We start from the raw sequence: 22,342 nt of genomic DNA on the forward strand, positions 1-22,342 counted from the left end.
ATTTTTGCTTAATAAATTGGAAAGATGCTAAGGGGTTTTTCTAGTATGAGACTATGCTTTGTCCAACTGCGTTTAAAACTGATTTTTTTTTTCTAGTTAGACTTTTACCTCTCCCAGCATTGTTGTCAAATAGTGGAGTATGCTGGGATTCTATCTCGGTATTGTATTTTATTTTTAAAACAACGCCAGTATGGTAAGTCATAAATTTCCTCTAGCCGGCATGCTCAATAGGAATCTACAAATGCCGATAGCAAATGAAAAGTGTAATATTTTCCCCAATTTCCTACGATGGCTAATTGAACTATTCAGTTGTTTGCAGCCAGATAAAGAATTTGGGTTGCCATCATGTAATTTAGGTTATGCAGATCAAATCTTTCAACTGATATTGGAACATGCATTTCCATCTACTCTTGTTTTGTCTGATACTATTATTAAATGATTCTAAACCTCATAAAATAGAACCAACCAACCATGACAAGTTTTTCCAAGAGGAATTTGGTCATCTTCACTAGCTTCTCCTTACCGTTCAACGTGAGAGCTTTATTTATCTATGCCTTTAAGTCTTTAGATGTGATAGATTAAAGAAAACCTACGAATTTACATTTATGGAGTTTGAAGATGTGAAATCCAACATGACGAAATAACAAACACTGGACAGGTAACATTTGTGTTTAACACAGTTTATTAAACACGTGGCTATTTTTCCACGTTTTGTTGGTAAAAATTTAGAAACAAATTATCTAGGCAATAGCGGTTAACTGGGCGTTGAACCATGATATTCTTCTGGTTCATTTGTATAATTTTGAAATCTATTGTAGGGGTTCCAAGTATTGGGTTCTAAGTGCTCATAAGATGACAAAATCTGGGTTCCAAATAGTAATCAACAAATCCGCTTATCCAACTATTTTCTGTAACGGCTAAAATGTTCTCTATAAATTATAAAATTAATTAAACTAAATAATATTAATAATTAGATTAGACTAATTATTTGATTTATAGTTAGTGTGTATCAAACTTTTTTTTTTTTTTTTTTAAGAGTGAAGGAGAAAGAAAATGTTTGAGAAAAACCTAGAAATTTAGGTTTTCTCAATCCAAATGAATAGTTATAGTAAGATTAGTGAGTTAGGTGAATCCTCATCTATCAAATAAAACAATTATAGATAATCAAGAATATCTAACCCAACCAAAAACTCAACCTATACATGAATAATATGAGCAATATTATGAATTTGAAGAACCAAAAGAAGATTAATATCAAGAACTAAATGCTCAACAGGGTGAGGTATACCTCTAATTCAACTCCAATAACATTTTTTTTGCTTTTAATCGCATGAAGTAAGTAGAAAGTTGGACTTTTTTGTTTTTTGATAACCCCAAAATCTGAACCCTAAGCAATATATGGTGCGGAAAATTTATCTACCCCACCATAGGTAAGCTATACAGTTTAGAGAATTCATCATTGAAAAAGTAGAAAGTTTGAATCTAAAACTTAGGATTTGGAACATATGAACTCCAAACTGTAGGGCAACCTACATTATGGAACATCACTGTAGGTGGATGAAAGCCTTAAATGTTATTCATGCTTTTACTTACGATAAATATTTTTTTTTGTTAATTTTTGGATTAATATTTGATTCACATAAAAGTCAAATACATCAAAAATGAAGCAATGTCATAAGGCACATAACTAATAACACCTAAGATTTAAATATTGACTAATAACAAAATAAAAAGTATTCACTTTTTGTATATGTAAGAAAACATCCTGTGAAATGAATACTTCTCGCCTTCTTTACTTTTACCATCACCATAATATCCGCCGTCTTGACGAATGCTAAAGACACAATTATCTTTACAACGTTTTTTCCCAATTTCTGAGTGCTTCGTAAGCGCTAAACTGTTGTCTGCGGCGGTATCTGTCTCCAAGTTTAGGTCCATCAGCAGCATACCAACTTGAGTCCCATTCAAATTTAGTTGTCTTGCTCAAATTTTGTTTCTATGTTGAAAAAATTAAAATATTTTTATCTTTCTTTTCATGTGAACTTTATATATTTGCAGCGTAGATATTATTTTCTAGAATAAATATCTGAAAATATATGAAAATACGGCCTAAATTTGCAAGAAATAGCTTGGTTACACATATATCATTCTTGTGAATCTATCAGTAGTTCACCCAATGTAATAGTCTCAAAGGGCTTCCCAAAAGACTGCATACTCTGAGCTGACAATGATAGTTGTGCCGATACTTCTTGCATAGTTGGCCGAGTACGAGGATCACTACGTAAGCATGAAAATCCAACCTGCACAAAATACATTATTTGCTTTTTCACCAAATCTCCTGGTGCTTCAATGCACTTGTCCAAGATGTCTTTCAACCTTACATCTTGTCCCACAGTACTAGAAGCCAAAGACAACAGTAGGTGGGCAGGAGGGAGTAATGCAATGACATCGGATGGATGCCTCCCCATTAGTACTTCTAACATGACCACGCCAAAGCTATAAACATCGCATTTTTCCGTTACTTTCATCGTATAGGCAAGCTCTGTGGGAATATCCTAGTGGTTAATAATAGGGAGCAAGAGAAATATTAGACAAACAAAATTTGCTAAGATGTACCTGGAGCGACATATCCATATGTTCCAGCAAGTGAAGTCCAATTGGATGAATCTGGCTTCAAAATCCTCGCAGTACCGAAATCAGAGATATGTGCGTCGTAATCTGAATCCAACAAAACATTGTTGCTGGTTACGTCCCTGTGAACTATGGCTGGTGTGCAGTCATGGTGCATGTAAGAAAGTGCATCAGCCATTCCCTTTATGAATTTTATTCTCTTTGCCCAATCAAACTCCGCTGCAAGTTCTCCGTCAAATAAAATATTTTTCAAGCTTCCCCTTTCTATAAACTCGTACACCAAGAATGAAATTCCTCGTTCTAGATTAGAACAGTAACCAAAGAGTTTCACGATGTTCCGGTGACGAGTTTCTGTCAAGGCCTGCACTTCGCTTTCAAATGCCTTGAGATCGACTATTTCAGAATCTTCACCTGACAAGTGAAGTTTCTTCACAGCAACAACCTGACCTGTCGATAACTCTGCCTTGTAAACACTCCCATACCCTCCCGTCCCGATGCAATATTTGGTATCAAAATTCTCTGTTGCATCAAGTATATCTTCAAACACTAGTTTCCCATCATAATTCCATATCGAGAATAGATTTATCCCAGTATTCGTAGCTTTAGATTCATCTTGATGTTCGACATTTCTACCTAATCTTTTTCGGAACCGAAAAAGAAAAGCAAGAACTACAAAAAAAATGAACAATAAACCGAACAATGGAACTAGAATTTTTACGCCTGCAAGTTTGTCAGAGTTGGCCTCCTGTCTTGCATTCGTAACCGAGGAATTACATGGTCTCAGACCACCAGAGTGATTACCACATAAACCTCGATTGCTCCTCAATGCATCAATTGAAGCATTCGTAAAAGCCTTGATGTTTGGAATAGGACCGCTTAATTCGTTATACGAAATATCAACAACGGTCAAGCTAAGCATTTCACTAAAAGAGTTCGGAACTGAACCCGAAAGCTTGTTGTGAGATAGATTTAGCTCTACCAATTTGTTTAATTTTCCAAGATCGGATGGTATCTCCCCTGCAAGCTCATTTTGACTGAGATCCAATTTATACTGTAATGAATCCAAGTTTCCAATCTGAGATGGAATGTGTCCATTGAAACCATTTCTACTCAAATTCAAAGAAATCAAATTTGAGCATTCTCCGAGTTGTCTGGGTATCGGTCCGATGAGCTTATTATCTGACATGTCGAGATATTGCAAGGAAGATAAGGTTCCAAATGTAGAATGACATAAAGAAGTAGGGATCGGACCGACGAGATTGTTTTTCTGTAGTGCCAAGTCTGCAAGAGACGTTAGCCTTCCGATTTCTTGAGGAATGACACCAGAGAGCTGATTTTGAAAAAGATATAAAATTGTTAAGTTGCTCAGATTACATATAGAACTTGGGATTGGACCAACTAGATGATTTCTGGCCAACTCAAGGTCACTAAGAGCTCTCATGTTTCCGATTTTGCCAGGAATGGCACCAGAAAGTTGATTTTCGTATATACGTAGACTTGTTAAGCTAGTCAATTTGCACAGAGAAGTAGGAATTCGACCGGTGAGATTGTTTGTGGATAATTCTAAGATAGTAAGAGAACTCAGCCTTCTGATTTCTCGAGGAATTGGACCTGAAAGTTTATTTTCGATAAGGGAAAGTGTATTTAAGTTGCTCAGATAACATAAAGAGTTTGGGATTCGGCCACTGAGGTTGTTTGTGGACAGTATAAGTTCCGTAAGAGACCTCAGCTTACCAATTTCTGGCGGAATGGCACCGAAGAGTTGATTGTCATTGAGGTATAGAATGTTTAGTTTGCTCAGATTACCTATGGAAGTAGGGATCGGACCTACAAGATTGTTTGTGTACAATGCAATGATTACAAGAGACCTTAGCTTTCCGAGTTCCCGAGGAATGGTGCCAGAAAATTTGTTTTCAAAAAGGTTTAGACTTTTTAGATTGCTCAGATTACATAATGAAGCAGGTAATGAGCCGGTGAAGTTATTTGTTGCCAGTTCAAACTCGGTAAGAAACGTTAGCCTTCCAATTTCGCCAGGAATGGTACCCGAAAATTGATTGTTTTCAAGGTATAAAGTGTTTAGGTTGCTCAGATTGCATAAAGAAGTTGGAATTGGACCAGTGAAATTGTTGCCTGTTAACTGGAAGTCAGTAAGAGACCTTAGCCCTCCGATTTCTCGAGAAATACTACCGGAAAATTGATTGAGTGCAAGGTATAATGTTTCTAAGTTGGTCAGGTTGTATAAAGAAATTGGAATTGGACCAATGAGATTGTTTGAATCCCATTCAAGATGAGTAAGAGACTCTAGCTTCCCGATTTCACGTGGAATTCCGCCAGAAAGTTGATTTTCATATAAGAGTAGATAGGTCAGGTTGGTCAGATTACACAAAGAAGTAGGAACTGAACCAATAATTTGATTATAACCAATGTCTAGTCCGCGCAAACTTGTAGCGGAACCTATTTCTGGTGGGATATATCCAGAAAAATTATTGTAAGAAAGATCAAGGTAGGCTAGTTTCGAAAGGTAACTTATCTGAAAGGGTATGTATCCGAAGAATGTGTTGTTCCGCAAGTTGATACTAAATAAGTTGGCGAAAGATGAAAAGTTGAAATTAAGGAGTGTACCTTGAATGCCCAAACCTTTTAGTTTCAAATCCGTGATGCTTCCCTGGCTGTTACAAGTGATTCCATACCACTTGCACGGACTCGTTGTAATCGCAGTAGAATTTATCTTCCAAGAATTAAGCAAAGAGTGAGATATATTAAGACTAGATTTCCACTTGAATAGAGCTTCTACTTCTTCTGCTACCACTACCCGTAATTGTATTTTGCGAGTTAACGAAGAATGATTGGAAGAAGATGAATCAAACGAAACAACATCAACTATGTAAAATGAAACCAGCAGTAGTGCCACCATTAACGAATTAGCACTAGTAAATTTCACTCCTAAAAACATTTTTTAGAGATGACTTTTGAGTTATGAATATGGTATTCCAAGGTTTTTTTGTGTAGTGCCTCAATTTACAGAAGTCTTTGAGGACTTCCCCAGTTTCTACGTTAGTGGGGAAAAAATAAATGAATGGACCACTGAAAGATTCTCAATTACTTGACTTATATAGTGTAAACACACTGATATCGAAGGAAATTATTATACATTGAGTGTGATAATTGCACCATATGGTGGTGGTGCCGACCAAGTAAGATCACTTGTGATGCATTTGTCCCGTTCACAATACTGTGAAAAGACTTTAGGTTAAGCTCAAGGCCTAGACATACCGACCTAAACTAGTTGACCGGGTTCATTCAACTCTCTAGACCGAAGTTCAGTCGTTTCTTCAAAAACCCGACACCAACACCAACTATATATTATGGCAAGTGGAAACCACTGTTCAATAGTGGAAGAGCTTTTTCATTGACCTCCTACAGTGCCGCAGATATTTTTTTAACAAAACGAAGGCAGATTTCGATGAACAAACATATCTCTCTACGGTCTACACATTTGAAATCACAACTGCAATTTATTCCCTACGTTAAGGTCGAAGGGTAATTGAGAACATTTTTGGTACGGTTTTCAAAAACAGAGAAAACAATAAATAGGAGAAAATGTGTTCGGTAGGGACATTTTAAAAAATTGTACCAAACAGGCTCTAAACATCCTTCAGTTTTCTAATTCCGATCTATATATTTCTGATTTTTGTTACAGGGAAAGCCAAAAATTATAGGGGAAAGCTGACTTTAGTAAAAGGAAGTTGACTTAGAGTCAATATGAGGGATAACCAGTTTTAAACTTGTTAAAATACATTCATAAGACATAAAGACAACAAACGCAATCACTTAGTTTCCCAAACCAACCAGAATTTTGCCGTTGAAATTTCTGAGCGAAGGTTCTGCCTTTATTTCGACACCATTTCGGGCAGTTCTTGTAGTTCTTGTTATGATCACAGATGAGACTTTTCCAAACGCCTTCAAGGTTACCCGCAGGACAGTATGTATTGGCTGCTGATACCCTCTCTGCATAAACAAAATAAATAAGTTCCGAAATAAGAAGATTAAGGATGCGCTAGCTAGCCATTCATATATGAGATGTTGTATTAATGGCAAACAAAGAAACTATTGCAAAGAGAAGAAGCAACCAGGCTTGGGAAACTACCTTCATGATTATGATTATAAGAGACTTTAGAATGAAAATAAAATTATCAAAATGATTATCGTCAATTTTATTGGAAAATATTACCAATAACTTAGCAATGTTATCATTACCAATGACATATGATTATAAGAGACTCTGGTGGGCTGTTTTAATTGAGCGCGGGTTTGTTGTCTATTTTATTGGAAAATATTACCGAATATATCGATTATCACTGGTTTTCTTAACTCTTAAAATTATGAGTTCTCTTGTCTGAAAAAAGTATTTCGTCGCATATGTTGGGTTTATTTATCAATGTTAATTTTTCTCCTTTAGATTACACATGTAGAATAACATACAATTGTAAAAATCTTTCACTTAAAAATCTTGACAAAATAAGTTCTCACATTAAACGATGATGAAATCTTTGTTTTCTACTGACCGGAGTACGCCTTTTCTAATGCAGAAGCTCTGGTTAGGGCACTTGACATAATTCTATCTGTTGGAATATTAAAAATTGGGTTTACATCAACTACTTAACCGTTCATTAGTAACATCGTCAAAGAAAAGGTAAATGGACAACACTTTTATCAAAGTTTTAACCTAATTAATTTAGTTGCAACATATTTTCACAAAATACTAAATTATATTTTAATAACACCGTCCACGTGGACAATCCTTCCATTAAACCTACAAAATTTTGTTAAAAAAAAAATCTCAACATCTTCATTGTGAAAAGATATACCAAGATAACCCGCGACAATCATGGCCCATCTGCAAGAGTTGGGAGCTGCGTAAACATCCAGTAGGATAGACGTGGACTAATGTAATGGGTTTAAGTCATGCATCAGTTTGGTGACTTCACGTATGCAAGCTAATATAATTGCTAGCTCAAATCTAATCAATTCCGAACCTTATTATAGATTAGTCTTCTCCAGTAGACGAGGGTCCCCACATATTAGCTTTGTCCTGTGCACGAGTGTTTAGCTCACGTGGCAAAACATAATTTTATTTGGGAAGCATTAGTGCTGAATTGACATGTTGAATTTCTTTATTGCAGAAGAAACCGATTATTTTTCAAGGATTAGTGCTGATTAGTTTATTTCGGCATACAAGTCATGCATATCAGTAACAGATCCCGTTATCATAGCTTAGATAATTTCAAAGCTTGATATAAGGTGCCTTTAAAATGCTATCATCAAGTGAATATAGTTTTTTTAACCAGTTAACTAGGTTTTTACTTTTACATAGTAGAAAGTTGGATACTCGGAAGAACGATTTATCGTGCGAAAATAACTAAAACATGGGCTTACTGATAAGAAACTCTCGGATTTTGTAGTTTCACTTTTCTTTTTTGATGGACGAAAGTCAACGGGGACATAGGCGACTGCCTGTGTGGCTTACTGGTTTGGTATGGTCCTGGCTGAAATTAAAGAAAAGACATCGCATTAGCCAGAATTTTGGTAATCCTCTATGACTCTTTTCCTACGCGATCATTATATACCTCGACAAGTCGTTCAATGTGTCAAATAAAATCTAACGATTCTCCTTTATTGCAGATAGCAATCAGGGGTTGCATCGTGAATGGACTTTCCTTCTTGATTTTTCCCTCATAAACTAGCTTTGTTATTGTTTTTGTTGCATTGTTATCTATATAAACCGGGAACCAAGATTGTGGGGTTCATACTTAAGACCATAAGCATTGCATAGAGACTTCGGACTCTGAGGTCCACGACGCATCATAGGAGCGGTGATGGAACTGGTACCGCAGTGGGTGCAACTGCCCAATTTATATATAGATTATAGGTGAATGAGAAAAGAAAAAATAAATATAATGCGCACATATTTCCTATTTTTTCTCCACCTTTTTGATGCATCGAAACAAGGCGGTACGAAGCCCTGCAATTGGAGCACAGCTTTGGATGGGTTCTCAATCGATAATGAGAAACACCAAAAAGAATTCTTTTTATTCATGTACATTAGGGTTACAGGCTACATTATAGGAAAGAATCTCCTAAGGTTAATAACAGAATATATGCAAATATATTCGAGAATACAGTGTGCACATACGTAAAACAGCGTGTGCACATATTCAAACAGTTGTCCTAACATTCCCCCTCGTTCCATGCGGGTGTTGGCAAACAGTAAGCAAGGAACGCAAGGATAGAAAGCGATCTTTAGGCAGAGCCTTAGTGAATATATCAGCAAGCTGGTTCGTCGAGGAAACAAAACGAACGATAAGTTGTCCCTTCTGAACACGTTCTCGAACAAAATGGTAGTCTATCTCAATATGTTTGGTTCTGCCATGAAAAATAGGGTTCATAGTTAAGTAGTTTGCACCTAAGTTGTCACACCACAGAACCGGAGGAGTACGAATGGGAGTCTTTAACTCTTGAAGAAGAGACTCAACCCACATGAGTTCAGCTGTAGCAGTTGCCAGTCCACGGTATTCAGATTCCGTGCTGGATTTAGACACTGTCTTCTGTTTTCGTGAACTCCAGGAGATGATGTTAGGGCCAAGGAAAACACAGTAGCCACTTGTAGAACGACGATCCGTAGGATCACCTGCCCAGTCCGCATCAGTGTAAGCTGAGAAGGTGAGTTGCAGAGAAGAACCTCGTCGAAGAAATATACCATGAGTAGACGTATCCTGTAAGTATCGAAGAATTCTTTTCACAAGAAGGAGATGTGCAGTCGTAGGGTCGTGCATAAATTGACATACTTTGTTTACGGCAAAAGCAATTTCAGGCCGTGTAAGGAGTAAATATTGCAGACCACCAACAAGACTACGGTAATATGTCGGATCAGTGAGAGGAGAGCCATCAGTTGGATGTAGATTAGTAGAGGTACTGAGAGGAGTTACCACAGGCTTAGCACCACGCATATTTGCACGTTGAAGAAGGTCCTCAATGTAACGCCTTTGAGAGAGAAATAAGCCTGTGGAGGTCCAGGTAGCTTCTACGCCAAGAAAGAAAGACAGCTGACCAAAATCCTTTAGAGCAAATTCCTGATGAAGCTGTGATTTGAGTTTCTCTAAACAAGATATATTCGAACCTGTAAGAATAATATCGCCTGTAGACTAGGAGAAAAGTAGTTTCCCCAGAAGAGTGTCGGATAAATAAAGATGTATCAGCTTTAGAAATTACAAACCCTAATTTCTGCAAAAACAAGCTGAAACGATGGTACCACGCCCTCGGAGCTTGTTTTAAGCCATAAATAGATCGATGTAGCTTGCATACATGTTTTGGAAAAAGAGGGTCAGTATATCCCGGTGGCTGCTTCATATAGACTTCTTCATCAAGGAAACCATTTAAGAAAGCATCTTGAATGTCGAGCTGTTGCACTGGCCAGTTGTATGTCAAGGCAAGTGTGAGAACAATACGAATGGTGCATGGTTTAATTACTGGGATGAAGGTCTCCCCATAATCAATGCCAAACTGTTGTTTAAAGCCCTGAGCAACTAGACGAGCTTTGCGTCGTTCAATGGTGCCGTCTGCTTTGCGCTTTATGCGGAAAACCCATTTGCTGCCAACCACATTCATGCCAGGAGAGTAAGGAACCTTGGTCCATGTTCCATTTTTCATCAAAGAATTGTACTGATCATCCATTGCGCTGCACCATTTTGGATCCGCTTTAGCCTGTGTATAACAGCTAGGTTCAAAAAGATCATCAGTAAGTTTTGCATGTTTGGAGGCTAGGAGAACCTTGGGTTTAAAGATACCAGCTTTGGCTCGGGTAACCATGACATGGTCATTGAGAACAGCAGGTGCTGGCAAAATGGTTGTAGAGGGTGAGACATCAACTGGTGGAACAGAAAGGGAGTTGCTGGAGTCTGCAGTAGAACGGAGTGAGGGTGGAGAGGAGGCAGAAGAGTTTTCAGAAGGAGATGCTGAACCGGGTATGATAGCAGGCATATTTGAGTCAATGGATGGATTGGATGAAACGGTCTGATGCAACGGAGAGCCATGACGAGCATCTGTGAGATTGTGTTCTATGGGAGGACTATGATGAAGTATAGTGCTGGACGGAGAAGGTAAAGGTACAAAGTGGGGGATAGAAGACTGTACCTGGTCCGGGCGAGAAGAGGAAGGTAGTTCAGTGGCAGCATAAGGAAACGAGTCCTCCACAAACACAACATGTCGAGACCAATAGATTCGACCAGTAGATACATGAAAACATTTGTAACCCTTTCTAGCAGAGTCATACCCAAGAAAGACACATGCAGAAGAACGCGACTCAAGTTTATTGGAGCGGTAATCCCGTAAGTGAGGAAAACATAAACATCCAAAGGTTTTTAGGGATAAGTAATCCGGAACCTTGTTAAAAAGCATCTCATATGGAGAGCGAGACCCTGTTGATGAGGACGGAACTCTATTCATGAGAAAACAAGCGGTAAAAAAATCATCATACCAAATTTCACCGGAACAGATGCCATGGATAATAAGGTTAGACCAGTTTCCACAATGTGGCGATGGCGTCGCTCGACTAGGCCATTTTGAGGGGATGTGTGTGGGCAAGATAACCGATGAAGAGTTCCACTTTCACGAAGTAGTGGTTTAATACGGTGATACTCGGTTCCGTTATCAGTTTGAAACATTTTGATTTTAGTGTTGAAAAGATTTTCCACATGTTTAGAGAAGGAATGAATATAGAAACAACATCTGTTTTTGAATGCATGGGATATATCCATGTAAAACGGCTAAAGGCATCCACAAAAAGAACATAATATCGATAACCTTCATTAGAAAGAGAGGGTGCAGGCCCCCAAACATCAGAGATAACCAAATCCAAAGGTTTGGAGTAAACAGTGGTACTATAATGAAAGGGGAGTTTATGACTCTTATTTTCTAGACAAGATTGACAAAAAAATACGAGAATTTAATACTGGAAGCTTATGGCGAGATAGAACAGACTTGACAGTTCTTAACATGGGATGACCTAAACGATTATGCCAACACTGTAGGGTCGTCCGTTCCCTACTAGAGCAGTAACTGAGGAAACAGGACTTAGCGTATATAGACCATCCTTAAGTGTGCCCTGAAGAACTACCTTCCCCGTTCGCAGTTCCTTCACAAGACAACAAGAGTCATTAAACTCAAACAGAACTTTATTGTCCCGACAGAACTGAGAGACAGATAAGAGATTGTGTGAAAGATGAGGAACATATAAGGTATTAGAGAGACGAAAATTTCGAGTTGGAGTAGGCAAGAGAGCCGAACCTGTATGAGAAATACCAAGATGTGAACCACTAGCCACCTTTACCTGATCTGGTCCAGTATACTCAGTAGGAGCATGAAGATTGGATATAGCATTGGTCATGTGGTGTGATGCACCACTGTCAGGAAGCCAGTCATATGTATATGTGCTGGAAGGAGTGGCAGCATAAGCTGCTGGTGTAGATCCTTGAGAATTAGGCCGCGAGTTTCTAAGGAATGGTTGCTTTCGAGGAGGCTTGTAGGTTCTATCAAAACGCTTGAAGCAGTCTTGAGCAACATGACCAGACTTACCACACAGCTGACAGATAGCATCAGCAACTGAAGAAGAGCCCTTTCCATGATTTTGAGTCGACTTCACAGCGTTTGCTTGAGGTAACACGATGGACTGATTCTGTTTTTCAACACGACGTTCATAAGATAAAAGGTGAGTCTCAAAAGTCTGAACAGTAAAACGATCCATGGAAGTTTGAAGAGATGCATAAATCGTTTCAAAAGAGGAATCAAGTCCATCAAGGAGGATATGACGAAGCTCCATATCAGACACAGGATGTCCGGCTGCAGCAAGAGAGTCAGCAAGACGATTTGCATGGGCTAAATAATCAGTCATAGAGCGATTCCCTTTTTGAAGGTGCTGAAGTTCACGGCGTATTGCTAAAACATTGGCCTCAGATTTTGAGGCAAGAAGTTCATCAATCTTTGTCCACGCAGCAGCACATGTGGTGCAGACACGCACTTTAGCAAGAATAGCTGGTGAAAGAGAGGAGAACAGCCATCCAAGAAGAATCTTATCTTCACGTACCCAGCTGATATAGGCAGGGTTAGGAGCATTGTTTAGAACTTCCGGTGGAGACGCTTGAGATCCCGTAAAATAGTGTTCAAGAGCATACCCCTGAAGATAGGGTTCAAACTGTGCTTTCCAGAGCAGCAGATTCATAGAGTCAAGCTTAATGGTGATAGCATTCTGCAAGACTGTCATGGCCGTTTTGAAAGAAGAGTTGAGGGAAACGGTTGTAGATAAGGAAATGGAGTCAGAAGTGGAAGAAGTGGCCATTGGATCGAGGAGAGGCTGATACCAAATTGGAGCACAGCTTTGGATGGGTTCTCAATCGATAATGAGAAACACCAAAAAGAATTCTTTTTATTCATGTACATTAGGGTTACAGGCTACATTATAGGAAAGAATCTCCTAAGGTTAATAACAGAATATATGCAAATATATTCGAGAATACAGTGTGCACATCATGTGCACATACGTAAAACAGCGTGTGCACATATTCAAACAGTTGTCCTAACACCTGCCATTCAAAATTAAAAATACATCGTCATGGGACGGGGTGAAATCCCGTACGTACCCAATCAAAAATATGATGAAAAAGAAGAAAAAAAAGCTCGATGCATAGCACGGATACATATCTAGTTGTACATGTAAAATAACATACAATTATAAAAAAAAATGTGATACATTATTCTAGAGGTAAATACTTTAATTTTTGTATATTTCCATAATTTGAGCATGTTTGACGAAAAATTGCAGAGGTTGTAGGGTAAGACAATAGGTGATCGTGAAGATATCTATACTAAATGGATGGATTAGATTTTGAAGAGCCCGGCACTTATTCAATTGAAAACAGTTTTAGCATGCATGAAGCTATTCTTAAGAGGTTAAACATCTTATTGTTGGAAAATAAATATTAAGTCAAGATGATCATGTAAAAAACCTTGAACATCTTACATGATTTGTGTGAGACAATCATTTGATGCTAACTTGGGAAGTTTCGGATTGATCAATTAACCACTTGAAAATTACTTGAAGCTAGTGGTATATATAAGATTATTATTGTTGTCTTCTAAGGATGTTTCATTGATTGAATGAGAGTTTTAGAACTACTACTACCAATGTCTGGTACGAGAGCTGTGAAGTACTAGTTCAGGTCTGGTACTCTTGTTTGCGAACTGTGTTTACGAACGGGTTTACCGTGATAGGTCCGTAACTGTGGTTTCCTAAAAGTGTTTCCGTACGGCAAGACTAGGCAAGTCCGAACTATGATTCCCATACGCAGTTTGTGAGCACAGTAGTTAGGTTCTAAAATCGGTAAGTCTGACAATCATACTCGTATACTCAGGTTCTTTTACGAACTCGGTTAACGAACTAAAGTCCCTGGAAATTTAATGAATTCAGGTATCGAACTTGCATTGCAAACCGTGGAATTATGTTCATGAATTGGTTCTCATCGGTATTTTTTTCTCAATCAACGTGCACATGTGGTAGCAGTATTATAAGTTTCTTTCAGGTTGCATATCAATATCTCACAGAGTCATACTTGCATTTTGTTGTGATGTGTCAAAAATTCTTACATGTTGTGCCGTATCGTGTCAGGCGATGTCCTGTATTGTACCAGAGAAGCTTACAAATGGATAAAATGTGGTAAAAAGTGCATGTAATTTTAATATATTGTGCAAGTAAGTCGGATATAATTACCTTCTTCATTTTTGGGGTTGAGCCTTGCCGGATAAGGATGATTAAGAAAACTCTCCGGGAGGATGGTTATGATAACCCGATTTAACTTCACTCATATACCACACTTGCTTTTCTTGGTTGAAATTAAATTGACGTTTGAAATGACACCCGGTCTTCTTTGTATGAATAATTTTTTTTTCCTTGCGGTCTTTGGTTGACACTCATAACCTTTTCTTTGATGACTCTCATATTTCCCACTAGACTCGTAAACCATTTCAAAGCTGAATCTTTAACTTGTTATTTAGACTATGATACACTCCTTTAACCCTTGTTCTCGATCCCACTTCCTTGCATCGTTTAAATATTTTCATTCAAAGTTGATGGCATAGTGAACACTTGTATTCTCGGACAAAATATCCATAGCTACGAGTTAATCTTCCATTGGTTCAGGTAGAAAATCGAGTTATAAATATGAAAAATATTGCAAAGGTTAGAAAAATGCATCTGAAAAAAGAAACATACGGTTTGGAAGAAAAACAACAGTAAGCGGAATAAGGTATGAAATTTAAAACCGTAACCTCCCCTGAGAAAGACTACGGCAGGGAAAACAAGTTTACACAACCATTACAGACCCTATTCGAGTAAATTTTCCTTGTTCTTGTTGGTTCAAGAAATTGTGTAAACACTTAATGTACGTGACTTCGGCAATGGAGAGACAGCTACACTGTTGATTACTAAGGATTTCGATTTCTCCTTTCCTGCAAATATTACAATTCCAATAAGTACCCACATTCAATTTCTCATTCCCTAAACCATCATTGTTGGTTCAGTAGCGACACTTGTTTGTTTCTTAGTATCTTACTAACATCTGAGCTAGATTGAAGTTTATGATTAGGCGGCGGTTCGGGTCGGGTTACAGAAGGTGTGACCCGTACCCGACCCAACATATGACGGAGTTGGCTTAATTCGCTATTGGTGGGTCAGGTCCATCAGTTACGGCGGGTGGTTCAGCGGGTAGAGATATAAGGTTTCCTAGCTCGTGAATAGTAGTTGATGCTCTCAAAAATGCAAAATTAGGTTCATATGGTTTGTCAGTTACATCAGGTGGATCAGCTTGCAGTGAAACCGGAGATCCCTCTAATAATGAGTTAATCGTTCCTGGAACATTAATTGGTGATCCTAGAGCTAGAAATCCTGGGTCACCCGATCCATTAAACCCCATATCGAGAGCTAGGCAAGAAATAAGAGTTCAAGTCTTTGAAAGCGTATAATAGGATAAAACATGCCTAAATTGTTATATCATATCTCGGTTGAACCCAACAAGCATTGGTATGTCAATTTTGGTTGTCATATTTTAGTGAACCAAAACTCATTGAAAGAGTCACTTGATTATTTACTAGAGTCAACTTCGTATGGGTTATCCAGAAAGTTACTAGCATATGAGACTTACAAGTATTACGTGAAGACTTGAAGAATGTGAAGAAGTAAAGAGATACATCGACGACATCATCCTTCCTCTTGAGGTTAGTAATATTTTACTTGAACTGTTTCATACCTAACGTATCTTTCAAGTCATGCATATAGAAAACATAACTGCGAAGCTGTGAATGATTATACTCTAGTTAAACATAGTATTAAGGAATTACAATACGAAGTATAACATCCATCTTTTGAACTTCGTATATAAGACATCGACATAATCGTACGAATGCTATTATGTTATGTATGGGTATGGGTGAAGATTTCGTCCTATGAAACAATGTTTTACATTCGTTTAAAGGAAGTACAACTCATAAACTTGTTTTGTAAATCGAAAGGGAAATCGCTAGGCTTATTGGTATTGTTATTCATTGAAAATCTTTGGATTACCGATATGTGTGTTTAGTATAACCGCTCATAACTTGATTATGTATCTTGGTAAAAAAATTCACAATGCATGACTTTTATTAGTGAAACCGATCTTAAATAATCACCTGAGATGGTATGATCGATATTTTGTAATTGGTATGACCAACTCTAGACATTGGGTAACCGATCCTAGTAAGAGGTGTAACCAATCACAAGTATGTGAAATCGATCCTTGTAAGAGGTCCAACAAGTCTTAGTAATTGGTACCGAATCCTATGACTTGTGCAACCGACCACAAGTAAATACCATAATAATGTGGTAACCTATCCTAGTACCTAGTCAACCAATTTTTGGAAAGCTAGTGTGACCGATCCTAGTACCCACATGGAGGTAGAACTGAAAAGCTTTGCGTTTTGGTAGAACCGTTAATCCCATGATTGGTGATTTGATAGGATAATTAATCACATAGTTCTTGGAAGTCAGATGAACCAATTTTAAACTTGTTTGGAAGTGTGGAAAATCGGTTCCAAGATTGTAAATATTAAAAAGGATTTACAAAGTAAAGGTGTCGACATACTTTTAACATGTGCAATAATTCTTACCTTTTATTGTTCAAAGATATTCCTTAATAACTAAAGGAGAATCCCGGATCGAAATAAACTGAGAATCTTTTAACACGGCTTTTAGATTTTATATGCTTTTAATTTCCAGCAATTAAATGCATATCTTTAGAAAATAAAAATTGGTAATGTGCATTTACTAATTGGAGATTTTTACTGAGATTTTGGTCAATATTTGGACAGTGCATTTCCAGGAATTATGAAAATCGATTTTGGCTTTATTGCATATCTTTGAGAATATTCGGTTTTCGAAAGTCCTTGGTCTATAAATATTGAAGTTTGCATTTCTAGCAAATTAATCCTCAGATCCAGCAAAACTACCTAGTTGTGTTGTTACTGGTGGAGCCGTCTATTCGGAGAAGATAGTACTCGCATTGTTTCATGCATGTCGTCGCCTCAAACCATATTTCCAAGGGAGACAGATCGTAGTCTATTCTGAATATCCATTAAAGAAAATCTTGGAACGTGTTGATGATTCCAGCTGACTAACCATATGGTCAAATTTCCTGGGGGTGTATGAAATCAAGTACGAAACTAGAACTGCAGAGAAGGGACACGCTCTGGATGCACTTTTAGCAGATTTCCATGTGGACGACATAGAAACAGTTACCGAATAAGAAGAATTGTTGAACAAACCCATAGAGTCAACCACTAATCAGGCTAGGGGCGAGTCCTCAATGGAGATTGATACACCTGAGCCACTATGGATTGCGTTTACTGATGGGTCATCAAATGTTGATGGAGATGGAGTTGGATGTGTCATCCTTACTCCCAAAGGTTCGAGGATCGATAAAGCGACTATATTAGGCTTTAGAGCATCAAACAATGAAGCTGAATATGAAGAAGAAATTATCGTAAAAGCTTTCAAACAGTTAGATGTGAAGAACGTGAAGCTGGTAACTGATTCTATGCTAGTGGTTAACGTGGACCTACAGAGCCAAGGAAGAGAGGATGGCCCTATATATAGATCGTATGAGAGAGATGGCAAATGAATTCGACCAATTCTCTATTGGGAAGCGACGAAGGTTAGAAAATAGGAACGCAGACGCTTTAGTATATCTGTCTTCCACAATCGAAACTGATACCACCCGTTTCGTTGTAGTGGATTTCCAAGAGATACCTAGCATCTCCGATGGCCACTTTGTTCTAGCTCTTGAACACGCTAATGGGGGAGAGAGGGTAACTACATCAACACAAGAACATGTCGAAAACGTTGACAACAATATGGATGTTTATAGTCCAGTGATAGATGATTCAGGCAATCCTGTTGAAAACACTTCAGACTGGCGTCAACCTTATATTAGGTATTTGAAAACCAGTGAACTCCCAGAAGATGAGAAACTCACTTCAAAAGTGAAAAATAATGCATGGAGATATTAATGATCGAGGGATATTTATACCGCAAACCTGTAGCTTTGGAGCCATTCTTGCGATGCATATAAGCCGAGGAAGGACAATAGATATTGACAGAGGCTCATGAAGGAATATATGGCAACCATTCTGGAGGATGCAATCTCGAGCACATGATACTTACCCAGGGATAATTCTGGCCATACATGAAGAAAGATGTTAAAGAATACGCACAGAAATGTGTGCCATGCCAAGAGCACGCTCCAATTCCTAAAAGGCCCACCAACGAATTTCATCCAGTTGTTAGTCCTTGGTCGTTCGATAAGTGGGGACTAGACATTGTCGGACCACTCCCCAGAGCTACTAGAGGAGTGAAATATGTATTGGCCGCAACTGATTATTTTACAAAATTGGTTGAGGCAGTGGCATTGGTACATGTTACTAGGTACGACGTAAAAAGGTTCAAATGGGAGAACATCGTCTGCAGATTTGGAATCCCACACGAGCCGGTGTCAGAAAATATAAAGCAGTTCGATTCCGGAGTTATCAAAGAATTCTGTGAGAACCTGAACATTCGCCATAACTTTTCTGCTCCATAATATGCTCAAAGAAATGGGCAGGCGGAAGCGACAAATTGTTTTATTATGGACAATCTCAAGCAAAGGCTAGAAAAGGCAAAGGGAAGGTGGACAGAGGAGTTCCCTGGAGTCTTATGGTCTTACCGGACAACCCCAAAAAGATCCACTGGATTCTTCCCATTCACATTTTGGCTTATGGAACAGAGGCAGTCATACCCACTGAGGTACACCTAAACCTACCAAGACCCGTGCTGATGAATCTGGAAACAATGAAAGCGTACTGGCTTTAGATAAAGAGATGATGGAAGAACAAAGAGAAACATCTATACAATAATTGGTTCGATATCAGCATGCAATCAAGCTGAGTTACGACCGAAAAGTCAAAGAACGAGCTTTTAAGCTAGGGGAATATGTCTTGAAGAAAACTCGAGCAGCCACAATGGAACCAAACTGTGGAAATCTCGGATCAAACTGGGAAGGTCCATTAATAGTGGACAAGACAGAATCTCGTGGCTTCTACTACCTAAGGAACCTCGATGGTACTCAAGATTCAAAACCATGGAAGCCATGAAATTCGTTCCACTTGAAGAAGTTTTATCATTAGCTAAATTCGCATAGGAGTAGTTTCAAATCCTGTTGTGTTGCACTCTTTTTCCTTTATGAAGGTTTTATCCCATTGGGGTTTCCACACAAAAGTTTTAACGAGGCAACAGTTGTCGAGCAGTAGGTACTTATTTTGTTATTTATATTCAGAAATTTAATTCAACATTATTTTTGGTGTTCCACACTTTATCAAAATCGTTCGTGTTTAATTATAAGCAACTGCGGAAGTTCGAATCCGCGGTCAGTCCTAAATGGCAAAACAGTACAGTTCAAGTCTATTGTCAGCAGCATCTTTGACACCTCGCAGATAGGTTGAATGTAGTTCGAGCATTTTTACCCCATTCCAAGTGTATCCCCATCAAATGGGACATCAACAAATGTGGCGAAAATTTTCACCTGTCGAGGCATATGAAAATGTACACATCTCAACTCCGCGTGCATCTTGAATAGTAGGATTTCCCCCTGCGCAAATTCAAGATAGCAGAAACACTCAACTTTTCATTCCATGCGCGAGCAAAATACAGCAAGAAAGTGCACCCTTGCGCGAGCATTAAGCAGCATGATACCACTGCATATTTTCACGTGAAGAAAAAAAGGCAGCGGTTCCATCGTCAACTAATTACCATCAAATTCGTGTTGGAGGTAGAAATATATTTTACCATCCAAACAGGAAGCAGCAACCAAACTTGAGAAATACTCTTACAAACCATCTTCATGATTATGATTATGACAAGGCTTTAGAAATAACTTTAATATTGTGGATTTATGTGATCAAAAAGATTTATAGTGAAAAATACTGATTCGGATAACGATTAGATCTATATCTGGCGTTCATTTTTATAATCATCATGCCAGAGTCGTGCAAATAAAAAAATGTTAAGCAACAATATGAAAGAGTACAAATTAGTTAATATTTAATTATTGTACATTATTGGGTCAATCACGTTTATTTGAAGTGGATATTTAGTGTGATACCTAGTTAGTAAGTTCGCGAATGATTCGCGAAGCATTCGTGAATTTTTCCGTATCACGAATTTTACCGTCTTATTCGCGTACGTTTGCAATTCCGAACCCAAGTCGCGTATTATGTGGCATTCCCGGATTATTCGCGAATCGTTCACGAATTTTACGTATCCCGAATGATACATCCGCTTGATTCGCCATAAATTCTTTAGCTTTTACTTTTCAAGGACTCCATTTTGTGGGCTTTACTGCCTCCCGAACATACACGACCGAATATTAGACGTGTTGTAATTTTTATGAAACAAAAACGACTGAAGAGATTTGAAGGTGAAGGTGAGAGAGATCTCAAACTCACTAACCAAGCATCTAAACCACCATACGACGTCCTTTTGGATAACTAATGTTGTATATATTATTAATATCATCATATTGAGTTTATTTTTCCTTAAATAACTCACACATATGCATAAAAATTGGTCTATGACCTTATAAATACAAATTATTTGTTATATATAGATACCGAATTTTCAGAGCCGAACTCATATTTATAAATCGAATTATACACGTACGTATGCCGTTCCGAATTAATGACGAATCACGTCCCGTTGACCGAATTTTAGACCGAATCTGGATTTTACAAAACCGTATAATATTCGTACGTTTGCCGTTCCGTACGTTTGCCGAATCCCGAATTGCTAACTAGGGTGTGATAATACTAATGGATTACGTTTGAAGCTCATTAACACCAAATTATTTATTAACTATCTTTTTTATATTCTAGTTCTAGTATGTTTTCTAGTTTAGTTCTAATCACTTTTCCTAGTTCAAGATTTCTTTTTCTTAGTTTTGGCTTCTTTAATTCCAAGTTTTGTTGGATTCCCTTTTCCTAATCTTGGTAGTATTGGGAATCATTGAAGCCTATATAAGAACGCCTAGTTCTGTGGAGAAAAAGCATCCAACACCATTCTTATTTCCAAGAAAATTAATTCCAGCAGCAATGTCCAATGTAGAAGGTGTTATGTCTGTAATAAGAGCTACACGACCGAATTTTCGCAACGCTCATGATAAACTTGCGTTTGCAGTACACTCAATGTTCTTGAATTCTGGGTATTTTCTAACTGCGACGGGATCAAAAGCTTTTTGTGTTACTACTCTAACTTCTCCACCTTCAGATGATGAGGTTGGAATTGAGGGTTGGAATCAGACTGAAGCTTCCTACGGGTTCGTTTACTCGAAAAGTAGTAGTAAGGACGGTGTCAAGTTTAGAGTATTAGTTAAGTTCTTGGTAATGGGAGATTTCTTGGTGGTTAATTCAATGAGTAGTAAATACCCTAATAAAGAACCTCTCAGTCTTCAAATCAATGTTAATGATTACAACCAAGGAGGAGATGGTGAAAGGGCGACAAATTTCGCTGACCAGTTTAAGAATTTCGATGAGCTTGTAAAGAAGTTGCATATGGAGATATTGAGCAAGCTTGAAGATACGCCATACGAAACAACTGAGAGCAGCAGTTCCTCATCCTCCTGCAGCAGTTCCTCATCCTCCTGCACTCCAAGTTTTGTTAAGTGTCTTGATGACGTGTTGATTAGGGGACGGAATAATGCAATCAGCTCGAGGCCATCCATCCCACATCCTGATGTAGGAATTTTGAGCAATTCGGATTATATTATATAACCGTAAAAGCCGCTAAACATGGTGATGAGGTGACAACCTCGAATTTATTTATTTTTCGTTTGTTTTCTTTTCTGTACTAGTTCAGGCCCAACTAAACATAGTCTCATCAATGAATGGCTTAAAACAAGATTCATTACGGGAGGAAGAGTGACACATATTATTCAAGTTCTTTCTACTATTTTTTTTTTTTTTATTTTGTATTTTTGATCAGTAAATAACATGATATTGACCAGTCTCGAACTCAAATTAGTGGTATATTTCAATAACTTTACCTAAT

At 38.0% G+C, this 22,342-nt stretch overlaps 2 protein-coding genes across 3 annotated transcripts; one reads left to right on the forward strand and one right to left on the reverse strand.

The window, feature by feature from the left end:
- Positions 1-1,691: 1,691 nt before the first annotated feature.
- On the reverse strand, positions 1,692-5,574 carry LOC113337275 (MDIS1-interacting receptor like kinase 2-like). 2 transcript variants are annotated; one of them, XM_026582987.1, is made up of 2 exons: positions 2,617-5,574; positions 1,692-1,996 (listed from the first exon to the last, which is right to left on the reverse strand). In XM_026582987.1, the coding sequence occupies exons 1-2, from the start codon at positions 5,543-5,545 to the stop codon at positions 1,971-1,973; spliced, it is 2,955 nt and encodes a 984-aa protein (XP_026438772.1). In that variant the 5' UTR covers positions 5,546-5,574; the 3' UTR covers positions 1,692-1,970. The 2 variants fall into 2 exon arrangements, with proteins under 2 accessions (XP_026438772.1, XP_026438771.1); XM_026582986.1 differs by having other exon boundaries at positions 1,692-2,542.
- Positions 5,575-21,387: 15,813 nt separating this feature from the next.
- Positions 21,388-22,065, forward strand: LOC113337180 (probable proteasome inhibitor). The gene has a single exon (XM_026582885.1). It carries the CDS (start codon positions 21,388-21,390, stop codon positions 22,063-22,065), a length of 678 nt encoding a protein of 225 aa, XP_026438670.1.
- Positions 22,066-22,342: the final 277 nt, after the last annotated feature.

The sequence above is a fragment of the Papaver somniferum genome, unplaced genomic scaffold, assembly GCF_003573695.1.
Source record: "Papaver somniferum cultivar HN1 unplaced genomic scaffold, ASM357369v1 unplaced-scaffold_158, whole genome shotgun sequence".
Lineage (NCBI taxonomy): Eukaryota > Viridiplantae > Streptophyta > Magnoliopsida > Ranunculales > Papaveraceae > Papaver > Papaver somniferum.

Bases quoted from the DNA above. Each gene is read 5' to 3' on its own strand.
- LOC113337275 (XM_026582986.1), bottom strand. From the start codon at position 5,545: ATGGTGGCACTACTGCTGGTTTCATTTTACATAGTTGATGTTGTTTCG. The intron at 2,543-2,616 runs GTACATCTTAGC...ATATTCCCACAG, and splicing joins ATATGGATATGTCGCTCCAG to AGCTTGCCTATACGATGAAA.
- LOC113337180 (XM_026582885.1), top strand. From the start codon at position 21,388: ATGTCCAATGTAGAAGGTGTTATGTCTGTAATAAGAGCTACACGACCG.